An 18,677-nucleotide genomic window follows, 5' to 3' on the forward strand; every position below is an offset into this window, starting at 1 on the left:
GTGAAATGTGCTCGGCTCGAGATGGAGCCTTAATAAGGACCGCGCAGAGCCAAGCCAGGAGATGGGAAGACAGCGTGGCGTGGCCGCTGTCATGTTGTAACAAAGCGGCACGATGTATCCAGGGTGAACACGGAGCGGATGGTGGTGCGGAGCCTTACCAGGATGAAGACGAAAGCGATGCCTCCGAAGAAGTGTTGCTGTTACGCTGTTTCCGTGAGTTGCAGCCACTAGCGAATCATGTCTGTGGTGTCGCTAGCAGCGATTCTGCCGCTCCACAACCCACATTCGCGTCTGAAAGTGTTTTGCCTAGCCGGGCCGTGAAAGAGCACAGTCGCCTTTCCTTCTGTAATTATGACGCAGCGCTGCCGCATGCCTCGACTGTATGCTTCGCATTGCAGTGTCTTCTGATGTTTCATCCTTCCAAAGTGCCTTTTTGTTGACTCAGAATAAACCGGTGTTTTTTACATAAACTGTGCATTTGTGACGCGTCGCGCGAGACCATTTCTTGCGGACCCATTTCCTTGTTTGCATTTCGCGTTTCATAGCAAACGCGAAATTATAATCTGAAGATGTCGCCATGGGCAGGCCATGTAATACAATCTCACGGGTAGCCGACGGGCGCTAAGTGTAACTGAGTGGATCCTTAATGAAAGCTGCGGTATCAGTGGGTACCTGAATATCAGGTGGGCAGATGAGGTTAGGAAGCTTGCGCAGATTAGGTTGACGCTGCTGGTACAGTACTAGGTTAATATGAAAAATATGAGAGGCGCCCTAGGATTGAAGTGAGTGCAGTCATACTGATGAGGATCATAACGAATGTGAGGCGGAGCTAACCTAGCCCAAGGGCGCATTAACTGCAAACGTGTATAGTCAAATCTATATTTGAAATCGCGGGCATCGCTACTTGATTGTGGGACTTGGTAACTTGAACCGAAAAATCTGCACCAGCATTTCTTGACGCCATCGTGGACTGTTCCGAGATCATTGGGGCAGCGGTGGCACGGCAGGGAAAGATACTGTGCTAATCTCGCGGAAGCTTGATGAAACCATGGTGGTTGTTAAAGCGGAAAATTCGCAGGGTTACCTACGGCACGTTTCGCGTACGCTGCACTTTGACGGTCAGCCTGCCTTCAGCCACGGGACCTACTCATCACCCTCTTCTTCGTACGTGTGGTGTACGGAAGGGGCGGCGCTCCTTTTTTCTGCTGCTGCTTCGCTTTTTCTGCATCGCCCACCTGCTTGTTCAGACATCTGGCGAAATTTATTCATACCGGTGAATATCACTGTTCTCCGCGGAGCGCCGCGCTTTAGGGGATCACTTAGCCTGCACACTTCAGTGCCCATTCACAGTGCTCCTCAGATACTGCGACGCATCGGGGAATATCGGCCGTGGAGCACCCACTTGCTTGCGAAGGCGTATATACTGTGTGTATACTGTGAATTGTATCGAGTCTGTAGCGTTACGCCATGAGTGGGAGAACAACGTTTGTTGCGAGGACTAGCGACTCCATGCATAGAAGCCAAATCTACTCATCCAGCCAACATCAGTGTTCATCTCCGGAAAATCAGATGGTATTGAAGAAAAAGCAAGTAGAACAATTGATGCATTAAATACATGGGCAAAAGCAAATTTTGTGAAGAATAATCCTAAAAAAACTAACATAGACTAACAAGACTAACCTGCCGAAAGGGAAGGTATTGTTTAGGCCACTCAATGTACGTGTAAACTTTGATCCTGTGGAGGTAGTGGATTCTGTTAAAAGCCTTGGTGTCATGTTTTCAAAGCACTTGACTTGGAATGATCATGTTGATTATATTAGATATAAAGTATCCTAAGCTGTCGGAGTTATATCGCGCTTGCGCAACATTCTTCCGATCAAAATTAGGCTGTTGGTGTATAACTCTTTAGTTTCATCTCTCTTACAATACTGTATTATCGTTTGGGGTACCACTGATATTACGAACATGACCAAGTTGCATATTCTCGAAAAAAAAAAGCTGCGAGATGCATTGCTGGTGTTCCTTATTGTTTCCCTACGATTGACTTGTTTTTAAAATACGAATTCCTGGCAGTCTTCGCTTTACACGAATACATACATTTAATAAGCTTCAAAAGTACTTCCGGATCAATGAAAATTACATTGGTAATTTGGCAGAACTTGTAAAAAACACCCATATTCCACATACCAGAAATAAAGAAATGGGGTTAGTTTCTACACCTAGAGCATATTAATCAGAACAATCTCTTACACACTGGCAGTGCTATTAAATAAATTAAACAAAGAAATGTTTGACCCTTTGCAGCATTCAAATACTGCTATTAAGAAATTTTTTCTGAACAAGTTTGTGTGATGACGCTGCATATATGTTTGTGTTGGTACTTTTTGCTTCTTTTTCAAGGTGTGTTTTCTTCTTTTGTGCTATAATGTATAGCGCAGAATTTATTGCCGCTTGTCTGATGCAGTGCCGATGTAAAAAAGAGAGCAGGACCTCTGTCAAGCTTTCGAACTTTAAGTCCTGTCTCCTTCTCTAATAGAGAGAAAATAAAAGGCTGATTGAACATCACTCGCAGTGAGAAAGCGGCACGCAGGAAAAATTGAAGGTGAGAGCTGAATGGGCGATGGAAACTTCCACCGAGGGGTAAGAAAGCTTCATAAAACAACTACGCAAGGTGGTGGAGAAGATGCGAAAAAAACACAGAGAAACAATTCAGTCTCGTCCATGCATACTTACTGAGCTGCGTCCATTAATACTGGCTTAGGTCCACGAAGCCTAGTTCAGCTGAGTTAAACCACTGGCACTGTTTAGTGCCAAAAACCACCACGGGGTTTGTTTTAGTTTTAGTTTCTCTGAGTGCCACTCATACGGATATCGGTTCTGAGCAAGATGGTTGTAGACCGTGGTTCTGGCTGACGTCAGAATTGCTTGCTAAGTCGTGATATCCGAGTACACGTCTGCAGTTAAGGAAACAGCGAGCTAATTCGCACAGTATCCTTTGCTTATCCAGCGTAAACCGGAGTATGGATGACATTTTGGTGTAGTCAGCCAATAAACCATTCATGTTGCGTGAAGAGTTGCATGAAAGTCTGTAACCGCCAATAAAGGTCCCCTATATAATACCAACAATACGGGGGTATTGCTTTTAACTTTGTTGAAATTAAGCTTTAAGTGGGAAAGGACCACTGTCATTTTGACCAAAAGACTGATGCTCTACAATTTCGCTGTACGTTTTCTCTAGCCGCCGACATGCGAACTTATCATTTTGATTTTTGCACGCTGATCAGTTTTATATTCTTTGTTTGCTCATGCTCGTAGACGCAAGATGCAGCTTAATCAGAATATGTGTCTCGAAACTTCCAACCACTCGCGTATGCGTCCGTTATGTTGCAGGTTGCGGTAGTCACCGTTTGCGGCTTTATCTTGAAGTTTCTTGGCCGTCTCTAAATTGAATTTGATATGTGCGAAGGGCGTTCTTTGTTCGACGACCGCCGAGCACGACTGTTGCTATAACCGCCGCCGATTGCTAAATATGTTTGCGAACGCGTCAGCCCAATGAAGAGCCTATGACACGGCGCCTCGAATACCTCAATACGAACAGGAGATCATCATTTACGGCGGAGCTAATGCAGGCATTAGCAGACGAATGGACTTATAGAGTTCCTCAACAAAACACTCGCAGACATGATCGACACGTACGGTGACGCCGACCTTGGACGCACGCCTGCCGTAAGTGGTCTTTGTTTATAACATGGCCACCTAGGAGACAACCATGAGCGAATCCGTTCAAGCTTGTTTACAGCAGGGAGCCCACAACGACGCTCGACGCAACGCTGCCGCACGTAACCGACGAGGAGGAGACCTTGGACGCCGCTGTCTACCTTCAAGCGTGCACGGAAGCCGACGCCTTGCCTTGCGGCGCATAAAATACCACCGATAAAATGATAACTGATGACACAACTTCCGGCGACGTGACGCAGAGTACAGGCCTGTAGGCCAAGTGTGGGTTTGGACGCCACCACGCCAAAGCAGACTGAGTGAAAACCTCTTGAGGCAGTATCCGGACAATGTGTCACTCGATGCATCGGCCGGCTTGACTACGAGGTCATCCCCGAGGGCACGACCACTTTCCAACGGCGCCGGGCACGCCCAGAAGTCGTTCAGTTGTGCGCCTCAAGCCTTATTACTCGCGCTAAAGTTATTTTAATATCAGGTATTTTGTTTACCTTTCTGTGTTTATTTTCATACGCATCGCGTCGATGCCTTTCTACGATGTGAGTAATGGCGCATACAACTGGATTCTCTGATTGTTATTCTTTCGACAGCCGCAGGCACGCTGCCTTATCTCTCTGATTTTGGGACACGGATCAGTTCTGTATTCTTTGTTTGTTTATGCTCGTTGTCGCGAGATGCAGCTTTATAAGGTTATTTATCGCACAAGCAGCACCGAGATGTGTATCTAAGATTCGAACCACACACGTATATTTCTGCAATTATCTAGGTCTTGCTGATCACCGTTTTGTGGCTTATTCTCGATGTTTCTTGGACGCATTTAAATTTAACGTTGGCAGGTGTGACGGGCATTCTTCGTTCGACGCCCGTTGAGGATGATTGTTTAGAGCCGCCGCCGATTACTTCTTTTGTTGGCGCGTCAGCGCAATTAAAAGTTTATTCAAGTGAAGCTCAAGCCTCATTTTTTTGACAACGGCCTTGTCACCACTAAACGACAATGTCGCACTATAAAGGTCAGGGTCGATAGGAGTTGACTTTAAAATCTGCTCTCGTATCTGCAATACTCTTTATCTCCCAACCTACTTATCCCAGCGTCATAACTCGAAGACCTAGCTGGTGTATGGGCACTGTGGCGGCCTAATATCAACGTACTCTAACATTTTAGGTTCCCAGTAGCTTTCCTACGCCACTCTATTGGGTTATATCAGAAAGACACGACAGCCAACAGCTTCTCATAGCAAGGTGCCAGTGACTTTTGCCTCCATGTTTATTTATCACACAACAAACATCTGATATTTTGCACATACTCTCTCTATTTTAGCACAACACTTTTTCCAGTCCCACAGGAAGCCATGTACCCCTTTAGGCAGGGTGTGCGAACAATGCCAACAAACTAGCGGTGTCGTGATGAGACGGTAATGGCGTTGTGATGAAAATATTTGCGAGCGTGCGTGGTACGAATGACGCACTCGTTGACGTTCGGGAACATTTTACGTCAGCCATGTTCAGCATTTACGCGTGTCTAGAGATGTCGAATACATCACGTGCGTTTTAGTTTGTCTTTCTGCACAAACCTGCAAAACGCATCAGCACCTCTGATTCCGCAGCCTAAGAGTTATGCAGCCGAAATGAAGAGCATGCTGTTTACAGCCATTATGATAAGCCTGCTAGAGATTTCAGCGCGGATATCGTTAGTGATTCCTGAGCAAAGGACCACATTTTGATACACAAAAGCGTAAGGAAGCCTTATATAGGTAAACAAAAAACTGTGTTGCCGTCACCCTGATGACAGATCAGTAAGCGGTACCAAATTCAAAATAGCGACTTGGGTTAAAAACCTATTTTGCTGAATTATTGTAGCTTATGGTAGAATACGTCCAATTAAAAGTGAATTCAGCAGAAATATTTTATTTCTCTTTGACTGGTCTCGTTTAGAAGGTGTAACATTTAACATTGATGCAGCAGTTGAGGGCTGTTGAAATGCCGAATTGGGATTGTTAAAATGCATCTGATATCGAACAGTACACGAACACATTACATTTCGCCGCCATCGAAAAGGTGCCCGCGCGCCCGAGTTTTCAGCTCGTGGCCATGAGTTCAATAAGCAGAAATGTCATTATCATTATGAGATTAATTGCACCCAAAGCAGCGCCGCAACCTTCCTTCATCTAACTTGGTTGTCTACCAGCAGCAACAGACTAAACAGCATAAACTTCGAAACATCAATCGCCCAGCTGACTCTTTCACGCCCTTCACGTTTGCCTTATCTGACAATTTTTCACATTTCTCTTGTCCCACAGTCCAATTAACCTTTGCAACCATCCTCTATCTCTCTTTCACGTTACCCGTATAGAAGAAGTGCAGACACCAGGCCGCCTATGACTGCTTTTAATCCCTGATTGTTCCAATGGCTGTCAGTACCCAACACTGAGCTCAGTCTTTACCGCCTCTGCCCATTCCTAAACCTCGTCTTCGTCCCCTTCGTACTTCTTGCAGGTTCCTGCGCGAATCGTCAACAAACTCCGCACCTTGAGGTGAGACGTTTCACGAAGGTAAAACAGTGTCAAATTAATAATTTTGATAACCACCATGATAAATTCGGTAGTTATATTTCGGTCGGAAATCTCGTCAATGATGACATGAGATGCTCCAAAAAGAGTGGCTTGCAATTTCTGCAACAGAAACCAACAGTGAAGAACAACAAGGATCTGTATGGTCGTGGCAGCACGGATTCGAATTGCACACTGTAGCTGATTATCTGTCCACGTTCTGAGCATTCTTCTATACACCAAGCAACAGACTGCACTGATTCGTCTTGCTGATCTTGCTGAGTAATAACAATACATCACTCGGCATTAATCCCTTAGTTCATGTATGTACTCTGGCACCTGGGTAGTTTTTCTGCAGCTTCTTGAACCCCATAAGATAAAGACCCGCAGCAGATGGATAGCGTCCAATATGTTGTCGTAACAGTTGTTGACCGAAGGTTGATAGCGCCCATCGACCATCGGCTTCATTTTCGCGTCATGGTACACATGACGGCTATAATTGTTCAAGACATTGTTGATACGCTTAAGCATCATTGTAGCCATGACGTTTCAATGCTGCAAGATGTCCACGTGTTTCTATTGTTTTGGACGGAGAGAAGAGCATCACCCTCCTGGCCTCAGCTATGACATCGCTTGCTTTGCTTCCAGGTCACATGAACTATAGGAGAAAGACTTCACTCGACTGCTCTGTTTTTTCGGAAGTATGCAAGTCTCGCTGTTCTCAGCTGTGATGCTTTCATGCAATTCTTGCTGGATCTCTAACTTCAGGCTAACTTTGTAAGCCTGTTGCTAGATCTCAGTCTTCCTGTGACCGTTGTGTGGGGCTAAACGTATAAAAAGTGTAACAGCTGAGGCACCTGCTCTCCGTCATGAAGCTCTTGTTGTAGCTTCCTCCCACTTTACAGGTAAGCATAATCGACATCAACCATGTTCCTCGGCATATAATTGTAAGTTCAACGCTGGAAGTTCACAGCTGCATCTTGAAGTTTTAGTGCGCAGTCAAGGCGTCAACAGTAGCACAGCTCATAAATTCTGCCAAAACACAACTGTCTGAGTTTCTATCGTGCTCTTTTTCTGTGCACGGGCCGTTCTCTCTGCGCTTGTGAAACACTGGCCGCCAGATTTCCATGCTGTTTTCAACCTTCAGCACTTTTGCGCGCTGCAAAATTGCTTGCAGTAACTGCAGGACACTGAGACGAAGTTTTCAGTTTAAGCTTCCGCATCTTTCGCATGATACACTGAGGTCAGCATGTAAGCTTGCATCACAGTTGCGCCGTCTTGCTCGGGCGTATTGTTGCAGAATTTGCACCCAATGAGCTCTTCAAGGAAGCCGAATTATCTTTGCTGTCCGCTGTTTTTTTTTGTCTTGCTCATAGCTCTTAAATGAACTTCCTTTTTTCCCTGTAAAACGTTTCTAGGGATATTGAGTGAGACTATCTTCACTACATCCTATAGGCTTGTCTTTTCTATTCTATTACCTCCCCAGGCTGATAAAAAACGATTCATTTTAGTGATAGCTTCATGGGTATGTCATCAGGCGTGGGATCAATATATTGGGGTCCTAAGCAGTGTGCTTATTTGAACTTCACGGGAGCATCAGCCCGCTTTTAAATGTATGTAACTGACTTGATGCTTTCTTCACTGTCGGAGCTTGGTCCCATGTAGCTTGGTCCCAGCATGCAATGGGTTTCTTCCAGATGTGTGAACCACAGTACGGCAGCCACTCCTCGGTGACTGCTGACAATGGTTTGAACCTATTTAAAATTATCCCTCTTATCAATTACTCTCCGCGAGGTCTCGGTGTATTGCGCTTCCTTCAAAAATGCACTTGGAGGTGACTCAGGAAAAAAGAAGCCAGGCATCGGTCTGACCACGGCGGAACTTTCGACTTGCGACTTTTTACGCTCAATGACGAAATGGGCGGTAAAGATGAAAGGTGTTAATGAAAGGTGATAAGTGAATATCTTCTAAAGCTACCTTTGTAGACAATATATATCTGCTGCTGAGAACTCAACTGCTACCCCCAAAAAACAATGACTGTAGGCATTAGCAGCAGGCGCCTCAAGGGCATCGGTGTAGTGGAATCAGCGCGCCAATATCCGTGTAGCAGTTTCTTCATACGCTATTAGAGCTGCGACGTCATGTGCGCGAGCGTCGGCTCTGAAGCCCTGCATCTTTTTTTTAGCAGGCGTAAACTGTCGCTGCGTTGCAGGTTTTTATTCTCGTGTGAATGAGCTTCAAATAAATAGAATTTATTTTTTGTTTCAGAAGTTCACTTGTCTTACAACACAGCAGGATCGGAAAAGCACGCTGGGTGACGCGCTTCCTTTTGATGCGCTCCATGAGGGCTGATGCCCTCTTCGTCTGTCTCCGGGGAATGCCCTGGTGAGGCGGAGATGTTCTCTAGAGAGTCTTTGGCATTATTGTAATTTCCACGAACGATCGATGGAGAACCTCGTTATACTCCTCCGGGTTTCGGCGCCATAAATATAGAAGGAGGGCTGACACCATGCCGCTTCTGACTGTGCCTTATCCCCGACTGTCACCCTGGCCGTCGATGCCCACCAAGAATTTCCTTCTTCTTATACTTCTCGCCCCCGCAACAAGTTTTGCACATGTCATTTACTTGTGGTTTCTACTAGAAAATCACTAACACGTTTAGGTGCGCTATATGCGTCCGCTTTAGACAGTGCACGTGAAAAAGTTAACCATACATGAGTGCGACCGACGAGCAGGAGGGCAGCCCGGAGACTCTGGTTTTTATTTCACGTGGCGGTGCTGTGCACCGTGCTCCCCGAGGAGGAGGGCGCTGCTTACACCCACTGACTGCAATGAAGCACACAGCGGCGCTGCGAGGAGCTTCTAAACACGGATTTTCTCTAAGGCACACTGGGCTCTGTACCTGTTTCTTAACATTAGCATAGCTCGCTGCGTGGTCGTCGGTACATGTTAATACATTTTGTTATAGGATACTGCCCCATAGCGGAGTACTGGTAATATATAGATATTAAGTGCTCTTCTCTTTAGGGAGAGCTGATAAGCAGTTATTCGAGAATGCCTGCAAAATCCGCTTCATAGCGTTTTCATTTTTGTAATTTCCTTTTCACATTTGTTTTCATCTGCAATCACCTGTCCCAAGTATACATTCTCTTACCACTTGCAGCGCATGGGCACCTATGGTGAACTGATGGTGCCAACTTTAGTTTTCTGTGCACTACATTTTGTCATCCTGTCTTGCTTAGCAAGTCAAGTTGAACAAGCATGAGACACATTTGTTTTCCTGAGTTGCTAAGAGAGACAATGTCGTCATCAATTCGCAGCTGTGAAACACTTATATATTCTTACATTCCTGATGCGGAGCTTTCAATACTTTCTGTAAGTAGGATTTTAAAAGAAATGGAATGATTGTGTCACCTTGCTGAACACCCAAACTTTTGGAGATATCAGTATTTTCCTCGTGTCAAAATATGGTTCACTTGCAGCCAGTATAAATAACTTCAAATACTTTACCCCGTGGCTTCTATATGCCTTGATCCCAAATTTCTGCATGACTACTGATGTTTAGTACGCGTCAAATGCTTTCGCTTATCAATGAAGGCTAAGTAGAGGGGTTGTTTGAATTTTACTGGTTTGTTTATCACTTGGTTGTATAGTGGATATGATATATTGTTGATTTTTTTTATCGAAGCTTCTCTAGTACACAGGCTTATTGAAGCGTAAGGTGTTATTTATTTTATTATTGCGCACCTTAGTAAATGTCTCGCAGGCAACAGCGTCAAACATACGGTCCTTTACGAAGCATCTAAAATTTGTGGTTTGAGGTACTGACGAGAAGGTCTCGTCAGGAGGTTCTTGTTTACAGTCAGCTGACAACATGTATAGACAAGTGTCAGTCCGTGGCGTTAGTGAAGATGCGGCGGCGCTTATAACAGCAGTGAGTCGTGGGGCATACAAAAACACAGGCCGCCTGCGCAGGATGTATGACGCTGACCGTGTTTTTGTGCACAAGTCCCAACATTTCTACAATCTGTGTTGTGTTGGGTTGATTGCGGCACGGAACAAGAAAGAAAAAAGAACTTGTTTTCACAACTTTCTTACGGCCCAATAGAGATTAGAGAGAAGGGTAGCGGCGCGGTGCGCAAAAGACATACCCTTCGGCGATTGATGGCTTTAGCAGCTAACGTGCTTTACACTTCTGCATTGAAACTGGATCAGTTCGTTTGCGGCTCTGAATCATCCTAGTTGCTCTTCAATCGTGCACCGGATAACTTAAGAACAAATTCCTGCAGCTCGTACACGTTTTGTTGTACTCGCAACTAGTTGGCAAGTCAATATATGTCTTGTGAGTGTGATGTTTAGTCGAACGCAGAGATGCCGCGTTGTCAGATCTTATTCACATGCGCTACTGCCAGAGTACCTGTTCATGCAGAAACGATCACAAAACCTGCTTCCAATTACCTTTAGCAGGAACACCGAGCCTCTCAGCTCTATGCTGCCAAAACAGCACCGGACCTGTGAAGTATTTTCACTTTCGCGTCTTTCAACAAGCGTCGGCTCTTTCGTCATTGGTTTCAGAAAGCGTGTGACCGCCGCTAAATTATCTACAAAGTCTTGTAGTGTTGTTTCCCATGCAGATTATGGAAACGTTTTTAATTAAGAATGTTCGATGTATCAGGACCTGACAAACACTCAATTATGTTTCCACGTACCACACCCTCTGATCAACCAGGATAATGGTATATATGGTAAATAGAGCCTAAAGTAGCCAATTTAAACCGGTTATAAGGGATGCAAAATGAGCAGAATAATATGACGCGTATTTGGACGAACATGTTTTAATCGACATTAACAACTCTCCAGACTGAGCGTAAGTTTCGCTCCAAGCTCGTGTATAACGTTTGCATTCGAGCTCATGCACCTCTTCTATAAAGCCAAGAGAGCAAAATCAGAGCTTTCTTACGGATGTCCATTTCTGCATAAACCTGTTCATGTCCTTGACTATCGTGCCTTGAAAATTTGTTTCGTTGAGCAGACGGAAACAAGAAAAGTTCGGAGCGCAATAGACTAGGTTGCAAAGAACAAATATCGAGTTATCTTTCAAAGGCACTGTATGATGTAGGTTACCAGTATTATGCTACGTTCTCAAGAACAAATGTGGTTGTAGAAAAAGAAATCCCATCTATGGTCCGTCATACTGAAACGATGTTTCTGGTAGCTCACGGCGTCGTCCTCCTTCTTGAATGTGCTAGCAGTGGACGCGAATAGGCAAAATTGTAGGCGAATATTTTTTATCTTTTGCACTTTCTCTTCAGTCACTTTACAGTCGCCCACAGTAACCGCGAGCTCTTGCTGCCAAGTAAAGAATGTTGAGCACACTGCCTTGTAATTGCAGCTAGAGAATAGCTTATAAACTGCAGAAGCACTCTCTAGGCATGGGCAAAAGATTTCTAAGCACAAGAGACGCGCACGCTTTGAAACATTCGCACACGGGAGTTGGTTTCAAAGGCAGCGTAGCTTAGCGCGCTCTACGTACACTACCTACTAACCCACGTCGCTTCCCATCGTAGCACCGCCCTTCTTTACAAGCATGACGTCTGTCTTTAGTGAGAAATATCAACATTATTTCAAATAGAGGCGCTCTAGCTGAGATTTTGACCGGAACAGCGCGCACTAAGACACAGACAAGAAGAGAGACACGACACACACAGCGCTCGTGTGTGTCGTGTCTCTCTTCTTGTCTGTGTCTTAGTGCGCGCTGTTCCGGTCAAAATGAGTTACCAACTTGCCCAAGCATCTGTTTTAACGAAGTTCTAGCTGAGAACTAGGCTCAGTAGAGTACTCGATGCACAGGTAAAGTGACACAATGGAGAATCCTGAACAAGATATATGGGCATGGTTGCGCTTGCTAGTCTTTTATTGCCAGCAGGGAAAGTCAATGCCGCGTAGGCTGCGGCTGCGCAGGATTTCTTTTCCAGCCAAAACATCAGTAGGAGGAATAAGGATTTGGCAAAAGTTCACAAAGATTTCATATAAAAATTGGGAGAGCAACGGACAATTCTGACCTTGCAAGTGAAGGGAGGGGGGCAAAACCTTCTAGTTTTTTCAGTGTGCTGTCGAGAGCTCCGAGAAAGTGACAAAATTGTTCAAGCAATCTTTTGAAGCGACACTGAATGGGTACCTGTCCAAACTGTTTACGCGGCATAATCACAAATTCGGTAGGATTTGTGGTTAGGCTCTTAGAAAGGTACGCAGATGGTATTCAAAATCAGAAGCGAAGGAGCTTGCAGGGAGGCGATCATCGAATGATACGAACGTGGCCTTGTCCTCACGTTTTTGTGTTTAGAATTAGTTTGATTTTTTTTTCTGCGCTGTGCATTACAAAGACAAACTCACATATCAGTTGCAGCTGAATTGCATGGTAATTGATGTAATGCTAATACACAGGTCCTACTAATCATTTCACAGTAAAATTTCGTTATATGATTCATGAAGATTATAATGCACCAAGTCATGTTAAAAAGTGAAGTCTTGTATGCGTGGAAATGGGTAGAGTTTTGGTGACCTAGAGGGCTCATGCTATAGTAATTTCACGTATGTCGAAGGCCATGCTTGCGCTCCTCTAGCTCAGCCTAATTATGGGAGATTAGTGGGTATGAATGCTGTTGAGAAATTCTTGTTTTTACAGGTGATGTGCTGGTATGGAGTGGACGAAGACAATTTTTTCAAGATGCAAGAACAGCGATCCTCTGATTGTTCTGAAACTTTTATCAAGTTTACTTTTCTTGCAAAGGTTGCTTTCCCCTGTATGCGTAAGCGCTACGTTTTACATATTTTAGCTTTTTCATTGGTCTTTCCATAAAGCTGTGTACTTTGCATTGTTTCTTAATGTATTTTCATCTGTTGAGACTTGGGCTTCTTTTGTGGAGTTGTTAAACAAAACAAATATTTTTTTGTAAGGTACATTGTGCGTTTGTTTTGTTTTTGAGTCTTTTCTACTTTTTATCATTACCCTGTTACCTCCCGCATGTGATACCCTCGCCCAAGAGAGCTTTTAACGTTATTTATCATCAATCAATAAATTGACTAAACATAATTCTCACTTGTTTCAAGCGGTGGTAAGATGATGAAAATTGCAAAAGCTAGTTCTTAATATGGAGAGTAAGTAAAAATTTGTATGCGGTTATGGATACCGTAACTTTAAGGAACCGTCTTTTTTTACATTGACAGAGGGAATGTAGAGATCTGAATTAAACAATATGTCAATTTGCAATTTCTTTAAGCTTCCTTTACTCTGCTCTGTGGCAATCTTCGTGTACTTTTTTCAAAAATAAATTTGTCACCTACTTTCTTTTACGCTATTTTAAAGCCACATTAGACTTGAGCTTTACGGTGGCAGTTTTTCCGGAGTTGGTACAAGTTTTCACTAGCGGGGAGAGTATAATGTTCAACTCAGTGTGCGTGTGTGTGTGTGTGTGCGTGCGTGCGTGCGAGTGCGTATTTCTATGTTAAAACGTGATTGAGCACCACTAGCTAGCTTTCATAATAAGCCTGGAGTGCTTACCGCCGAAGTCGTTCACCGAACCAATGAGGCTCACTGGCCAGGATGCAAGTCCTCGATCGACACCCATCTGCTCTATGATGCCCACATAGAAGAAACCCGAACAACGGCTAGATGCAGACTCCATGGTGGTCATTACGAAGGCTAGTGCAGCGACCATCCAGCATTTGTCGACGCCCGCTGCTTCTGCATCTCCCTCGCCCAGGGCACCGGCCTCGGTAGAGTCGAGGGTGTCCTGGCTATCGCAGTGTACGAAGCGCTTCCGAGGCACACCGAAGCAACTTGAGGCCGATGCTTTCCGAGCTTCTTCTGTATCTACCCTGGCAGAACAGATAAACAGATACAAATAAGATAAACAATCAGTCAATCAATCAACCAATCTTTATTTTAATTTACTCAAGAACAACCATACGGCCGTGGCACTACAGCACAAATAAGAATAAAAAGTGCACACGCCAATTTTACACACTTAAATAGAGGATGAAAGAAGGAACAAATGACACAAGAGATGAAAGTTAGATATAATGAGCAATGAAGAGAATTAAACTAATGAGGAACATGTCTTCCAGAGCACAGCAAAAAAACGGTAAACAGAAAAAGAGAACAAAGAACAGTCATTGTGATAGGGCGTTTATTGACGCTCAGATGGAGAGCTGTGAGGACAGGACCTTGCAACGGCGAGCCCAGCGTACTTCGTCTTCGTCGCACAACGCACAGGTGCATGTTGATGGCTGAAGTGCTGACTATCACAGTACATTTTCCCCCCGGGTAAAAAAAGGAGCCATCCTGGTGACTTATGGCGCGGAAAGCACAGCGGGGTCATAGAATGGCTTCAATCGGCTCACGTGAACTGTTTCACGACCACGGCGGCGCAAGTCCGCAGAGGGCGTGACGGGCTCAACTACGTAGTTGACTGCAGATGTTTGCTAGAGGACCCTATATGGCCCGTGGTAGCGAGGAAGAAACTTCTTTGAAAGGCCAGGGGTTGTGGAGGGCACCCAGAGCCACACCAGTGTGTTCGGGAGATATGACGAAGCTTCGCCGGTATCACGGAGGTATTTTTGTTGCCACTGATTTTCTGTTGTGAGAGAGCGGGCGAGCTGACGGCATTCTTCTGCGTACGTGACGGCATCGGATAGCGGGGAAGATTCGGAAACGTCAGGGCGGTAGGGAAAAAGTGTGTCCATAGTACAGGGTGGCTCGCGCCCGTAAAGGAGAAAGAATGGAGAGAATCCAGTAGTGGCCTGTGTCGCGGTGTTATATGCGTAAGTAACAAACGGTAGAACTTGGTCCCAATTGGAATGGTCGGTGTTCACGTACATAGCCAGCATGTCACCGAGAGTGCGGTTAAAACGTTCTGTCAGTCCATTCGTCTGAGGGTGGTACGAGGTAGCGGTGCGGTGTATGATGCGGCATTCTTTCAGGAGAGCCTCAAGAGCGTCTGATAAGAAAACGCGTCCGCGGTCACTGAGCAGTTCGCGAGGGGCACCATGGCGAAGAACCAGGTTTTTCAGAATAAAGGCAGCCACGTCACGTGCGGAAGCAGAGGGCAATGATGATGTCTCAGTGTACCGGGTTAGATGATCCCCTGCCACGATAATCCAGCGGTTGCCAGCTGAAGTTGTAGGAAAGGGACCGTATAGATCTATGCCGACACGATCAAACGGACGGGCAGGACAGGGCAACGGCTGCAACGAAGCAGGGGACTTGAGAGGAGTTTTTCGGCGTTGGCAAGACTGGCAAGAGCGGACAAAATGACGGACAAAGCGGTACATTCCACGCCAGAAGAAGCGTAGACGCAAGCGCGTGTAGGTTTTCAACACTCCGCCGTGGGCGCACTGGGGATCAGTATGGAAAGCAGCACAAATTTCGGCGCGGAGATGACGGGGGATGACTAAAAGCCACTTCCTTCCGTCGTGAAGATAATTGCGGCGATAGAGCAGCCCGTCACGAATTGAAAAATGGTGAGCTTGGCGGGCAAGCGCCCGAGACAAACGACCTGGAGAGTGACTTGAAAGAAAGTCCAGAAGTGTAGATATCCAAGGGTCGCGCCTCTGTTCCGTGGCCATGTCGATAGTGGCAAGCGAAGACAAATCGTAGGCGCAGATCTCATCAGACAACGAAGAGGGAGGCAGCGGTGAGCGCGAAAGAGCGTCCGCGTCAGTATGCTTAAGGCCTGAGCGATATATGACACGAATGTCATACTCTTGGAGGCGAAGAGCCCAGCGAGCAAGGCGGCCGGACGGGTCCTTGAGGGACGCCAGCCAGCACAGAGCGTGATGATCAGTGACCACATAAAATGGTCGGCCATAGACATACGGACGGAATTTGCCGATGGCCCAAATAATGGCCAAGCATTCTCTTTCCGTAACAGAATAATTGGACTCTGCCTTGGTCAAGGTGCGGCTTGCGTACGCCACCACATAGTCTCGGATACCAGGTTTGCGTTGGGTGAGAACGGCGCCTATCCCAATACCGCTAGCGTCAGTGTGAACCTCAGTTGGCGCATTCGGGTCGAAGTGGCGGAGGATGGGAGGCGAAACTAAAAGACGGCGTAAAGTGTTGAAGGCGTCATGACAAGCAGGTGTCCATGCGCAGAGGTCGGAGCTGCCGGAGAGGAGCTGGATTAGAGGAGCAATAATAGAGGCGAAATTTAAGATGAAGCGGCGAAAGTAGGAGCACAGGCCGATGAAACTTCGTAGCTGCTTCAGTGATTTTGGGCGTGGGAATTCGGCAACTGCACGAAGTTTGGTGGGATCGGGAAGAATGCCATCCTTAGAAACGACATGACCTAAAATTGTTAGTCAGCGAGCAGCAAAGCGGCACTTCTTCAGATTCAGTTGGAGGCCGGCGGTAGCGAGACAAGTGAGAACGTCCTTCAGTCGGAGCAGGTGGGATTGAAAATCGGTAGAAAAGACTACGATATCATCGAGATAGCAAAGACAGGTTCGCCACTTGAATCCACGAAGCACAGTGTCCATGAGGCGTTCAAATGTGGCCGGGGCATTGCAAAGCCCAAAGGGCATGACGTTGAATTCATATAATCCATCTGGTGTGATGAAGGCAGTTTTAGAGCGGTCAGCGTCTGCCATTGGCACCTGCCAGTAGCCAGATCGTAAATCCAACGAGGAGAAAAACTCGGCGCCCTGCAAGCAGTCTAGTGCGTCATCGATGCGTGGCAGAGGATAGACGTCCTTGCGCGTGATCTTGTTGAGCCGGCGGTAGTCGACACAAAACCGGAAGGAGCCATCTTTCTTAGGTACCAACACAACTGGAGACGCCCAGGGACTGTGGGATGGCCGAATGACACCACGACGGAGCATGTCGTCCACATGATCAGCAATTACTTGGCGCTCCGAAGCCGCCACGCGATAGGGGCGCTGGCGCAAAGGTGCAGTTTTACCGGTGTCGATGGTGTGCTCTACGACAGACGTGCGGCCCAAGTCAGTTTGAGGAAAGTCGAATGAAGAAGCGAAGTTCTGCAAGAGGGCGACAAGTTGATCACGTTGCGCAAGTGGAAGATCAGCATCAATAGCATGTTGGAAAACGTCGGAGGGCGTCGAAGCGGTCGTAACATCGCAAGAGCACAGACTAACGTCTAAGGAGGGGGTTGAGTCAGCAAGAGTGGTGATATGACTGGGATCAAGCTCTTCAAGACGTCCAATGCATTCGCCACGGAGCAGGACTGCTGGGCAAGAAAATGGGTTCGAGGCGTAAAGTGCACTCTTGCCGTCTTGAATTTCGAGAACTGCGAACGGAAAAAGAAGGCAGGGATGACGGGAGGTGGCTTCGGAAGGTGTAAAAATCGCAGTCAAAGGAGTTACCCACTCACAAGACAGTGCACTGTCTTGTGAGTGGGTAACTCCGTACCATGGTACGAGGGCAGCAGAGAACGGAGGAATGTCGGTGTCATGGGCGACGAGAAGTTTTGCAGTGCGGGGAGGGTTATCACAGAAGGGGGCATCACAGAGGGGGGCGAAGGCAATTTGCGCACGAGCACAGTCAATAACGGCTTGATGAGTCGATAGAAAATCGTATCCGAGGATGATATCATGCGAGCAGTTCGGCAGAACAATAAACTCGATGGGGTACAAGACGTCTTGAATGAGCACACGGGCTGTGCATGATGCGGAGGGGTGAATGTGCTGTGATGAGGCGGTGCGGAGCGAAAAGTCGGAAATCGGAGTGGTCACTTTGCGAATTCGACGGCAGAGCGCTTCACTGATGACGGAGACGGCTGCACCGGTATCGACGAGAGCGAGAACTGTGGCGCCTTCTACAGAAACTTTGATAACATTAGCGGGACGACATGGAGGACTTAAGGAATTCGAAACAAGCGCAGTTCTTGCCCCCGGAACTGCGACTGTTAGTTTCCCTCAACGGTGCTGGTAGAACGTCGCAGCATTGAAGAAAGAGATCGGCGCCGAGGAGAATGTGATCGACGAGTGGTATAGGTTTGGCGATCTTGTGGGACAAATTGAGAACCGGGCGGAATCATTTGCGAGCGTGAGTCGGTATCGTACGGGTAAAGTCGAATGTCAGGCTGTGAAGGTTGGAGGCGCTGGCGACAAAGGCGCGCAACATGGCCCGGCCGACCGCAGGCATAGCAAATCGGAAGGTTGTCCGTAGTACGCCAAGGTTTCATAGGATGTGGGCGGAACCTTGAGGGTGGGGCTTGAAACGAAGGCTCAGCATGCGGCGGTGAACGGTAGGCAGGGACCTGCACATAGGAGCCAGACGTGGGCGAACGTGGTGGCCTAGCCGTTACTTGGGCATACGTGAGAGGTGCCGTCACAGGCGGCACCACGGGGTTGGACGGCAAGACATCAGCGACGTGTTCT

General features: G+C 46.6%; 1 protein-coding gene across 3 annotated transcripts in view; it reads right to left on the reverse strand.

The window, feature by feature from the left end:
* Positions 1 to 18,677, reverse strand: part of LOC146194941 (monocarboxylate transporter 12-like) — an 89,209-nt gene that overhangs the window by 26,218 nt on the left and 44,314 nt on the right. For all 3 annotated transcript variants that reach the window (XM_084597592.1, XM_084597593.1, XM_084597594.1), the window contains one exon: positions 13,840 to 14,156. In XM_084597592.1, the coding sequence (XP_084453718.1) occupies positions 13,840 to 14,156 (317 nt within the window). The remainder of the gene's footprint in view (positions 1 to 13,839; positions 14,157 to 18,677) is intronic.

This window comes from Amblyomma maculatum, chromosome 3, assembly GCF_055883805.1.
Source record: "Amblyomma maculatum isolate TAMU_Amacu chromosome 3, ASM5588380v1, whole genome shotgun sequence".
In the NCBI taxonomy this organism is placed as follows: domain Eukaryota; kingdom Metazoa; phylum Arthropoda; class Arachnida; order Ixodida; family Ixodidae; genus Amblyomma; species Amblyomma maculatum.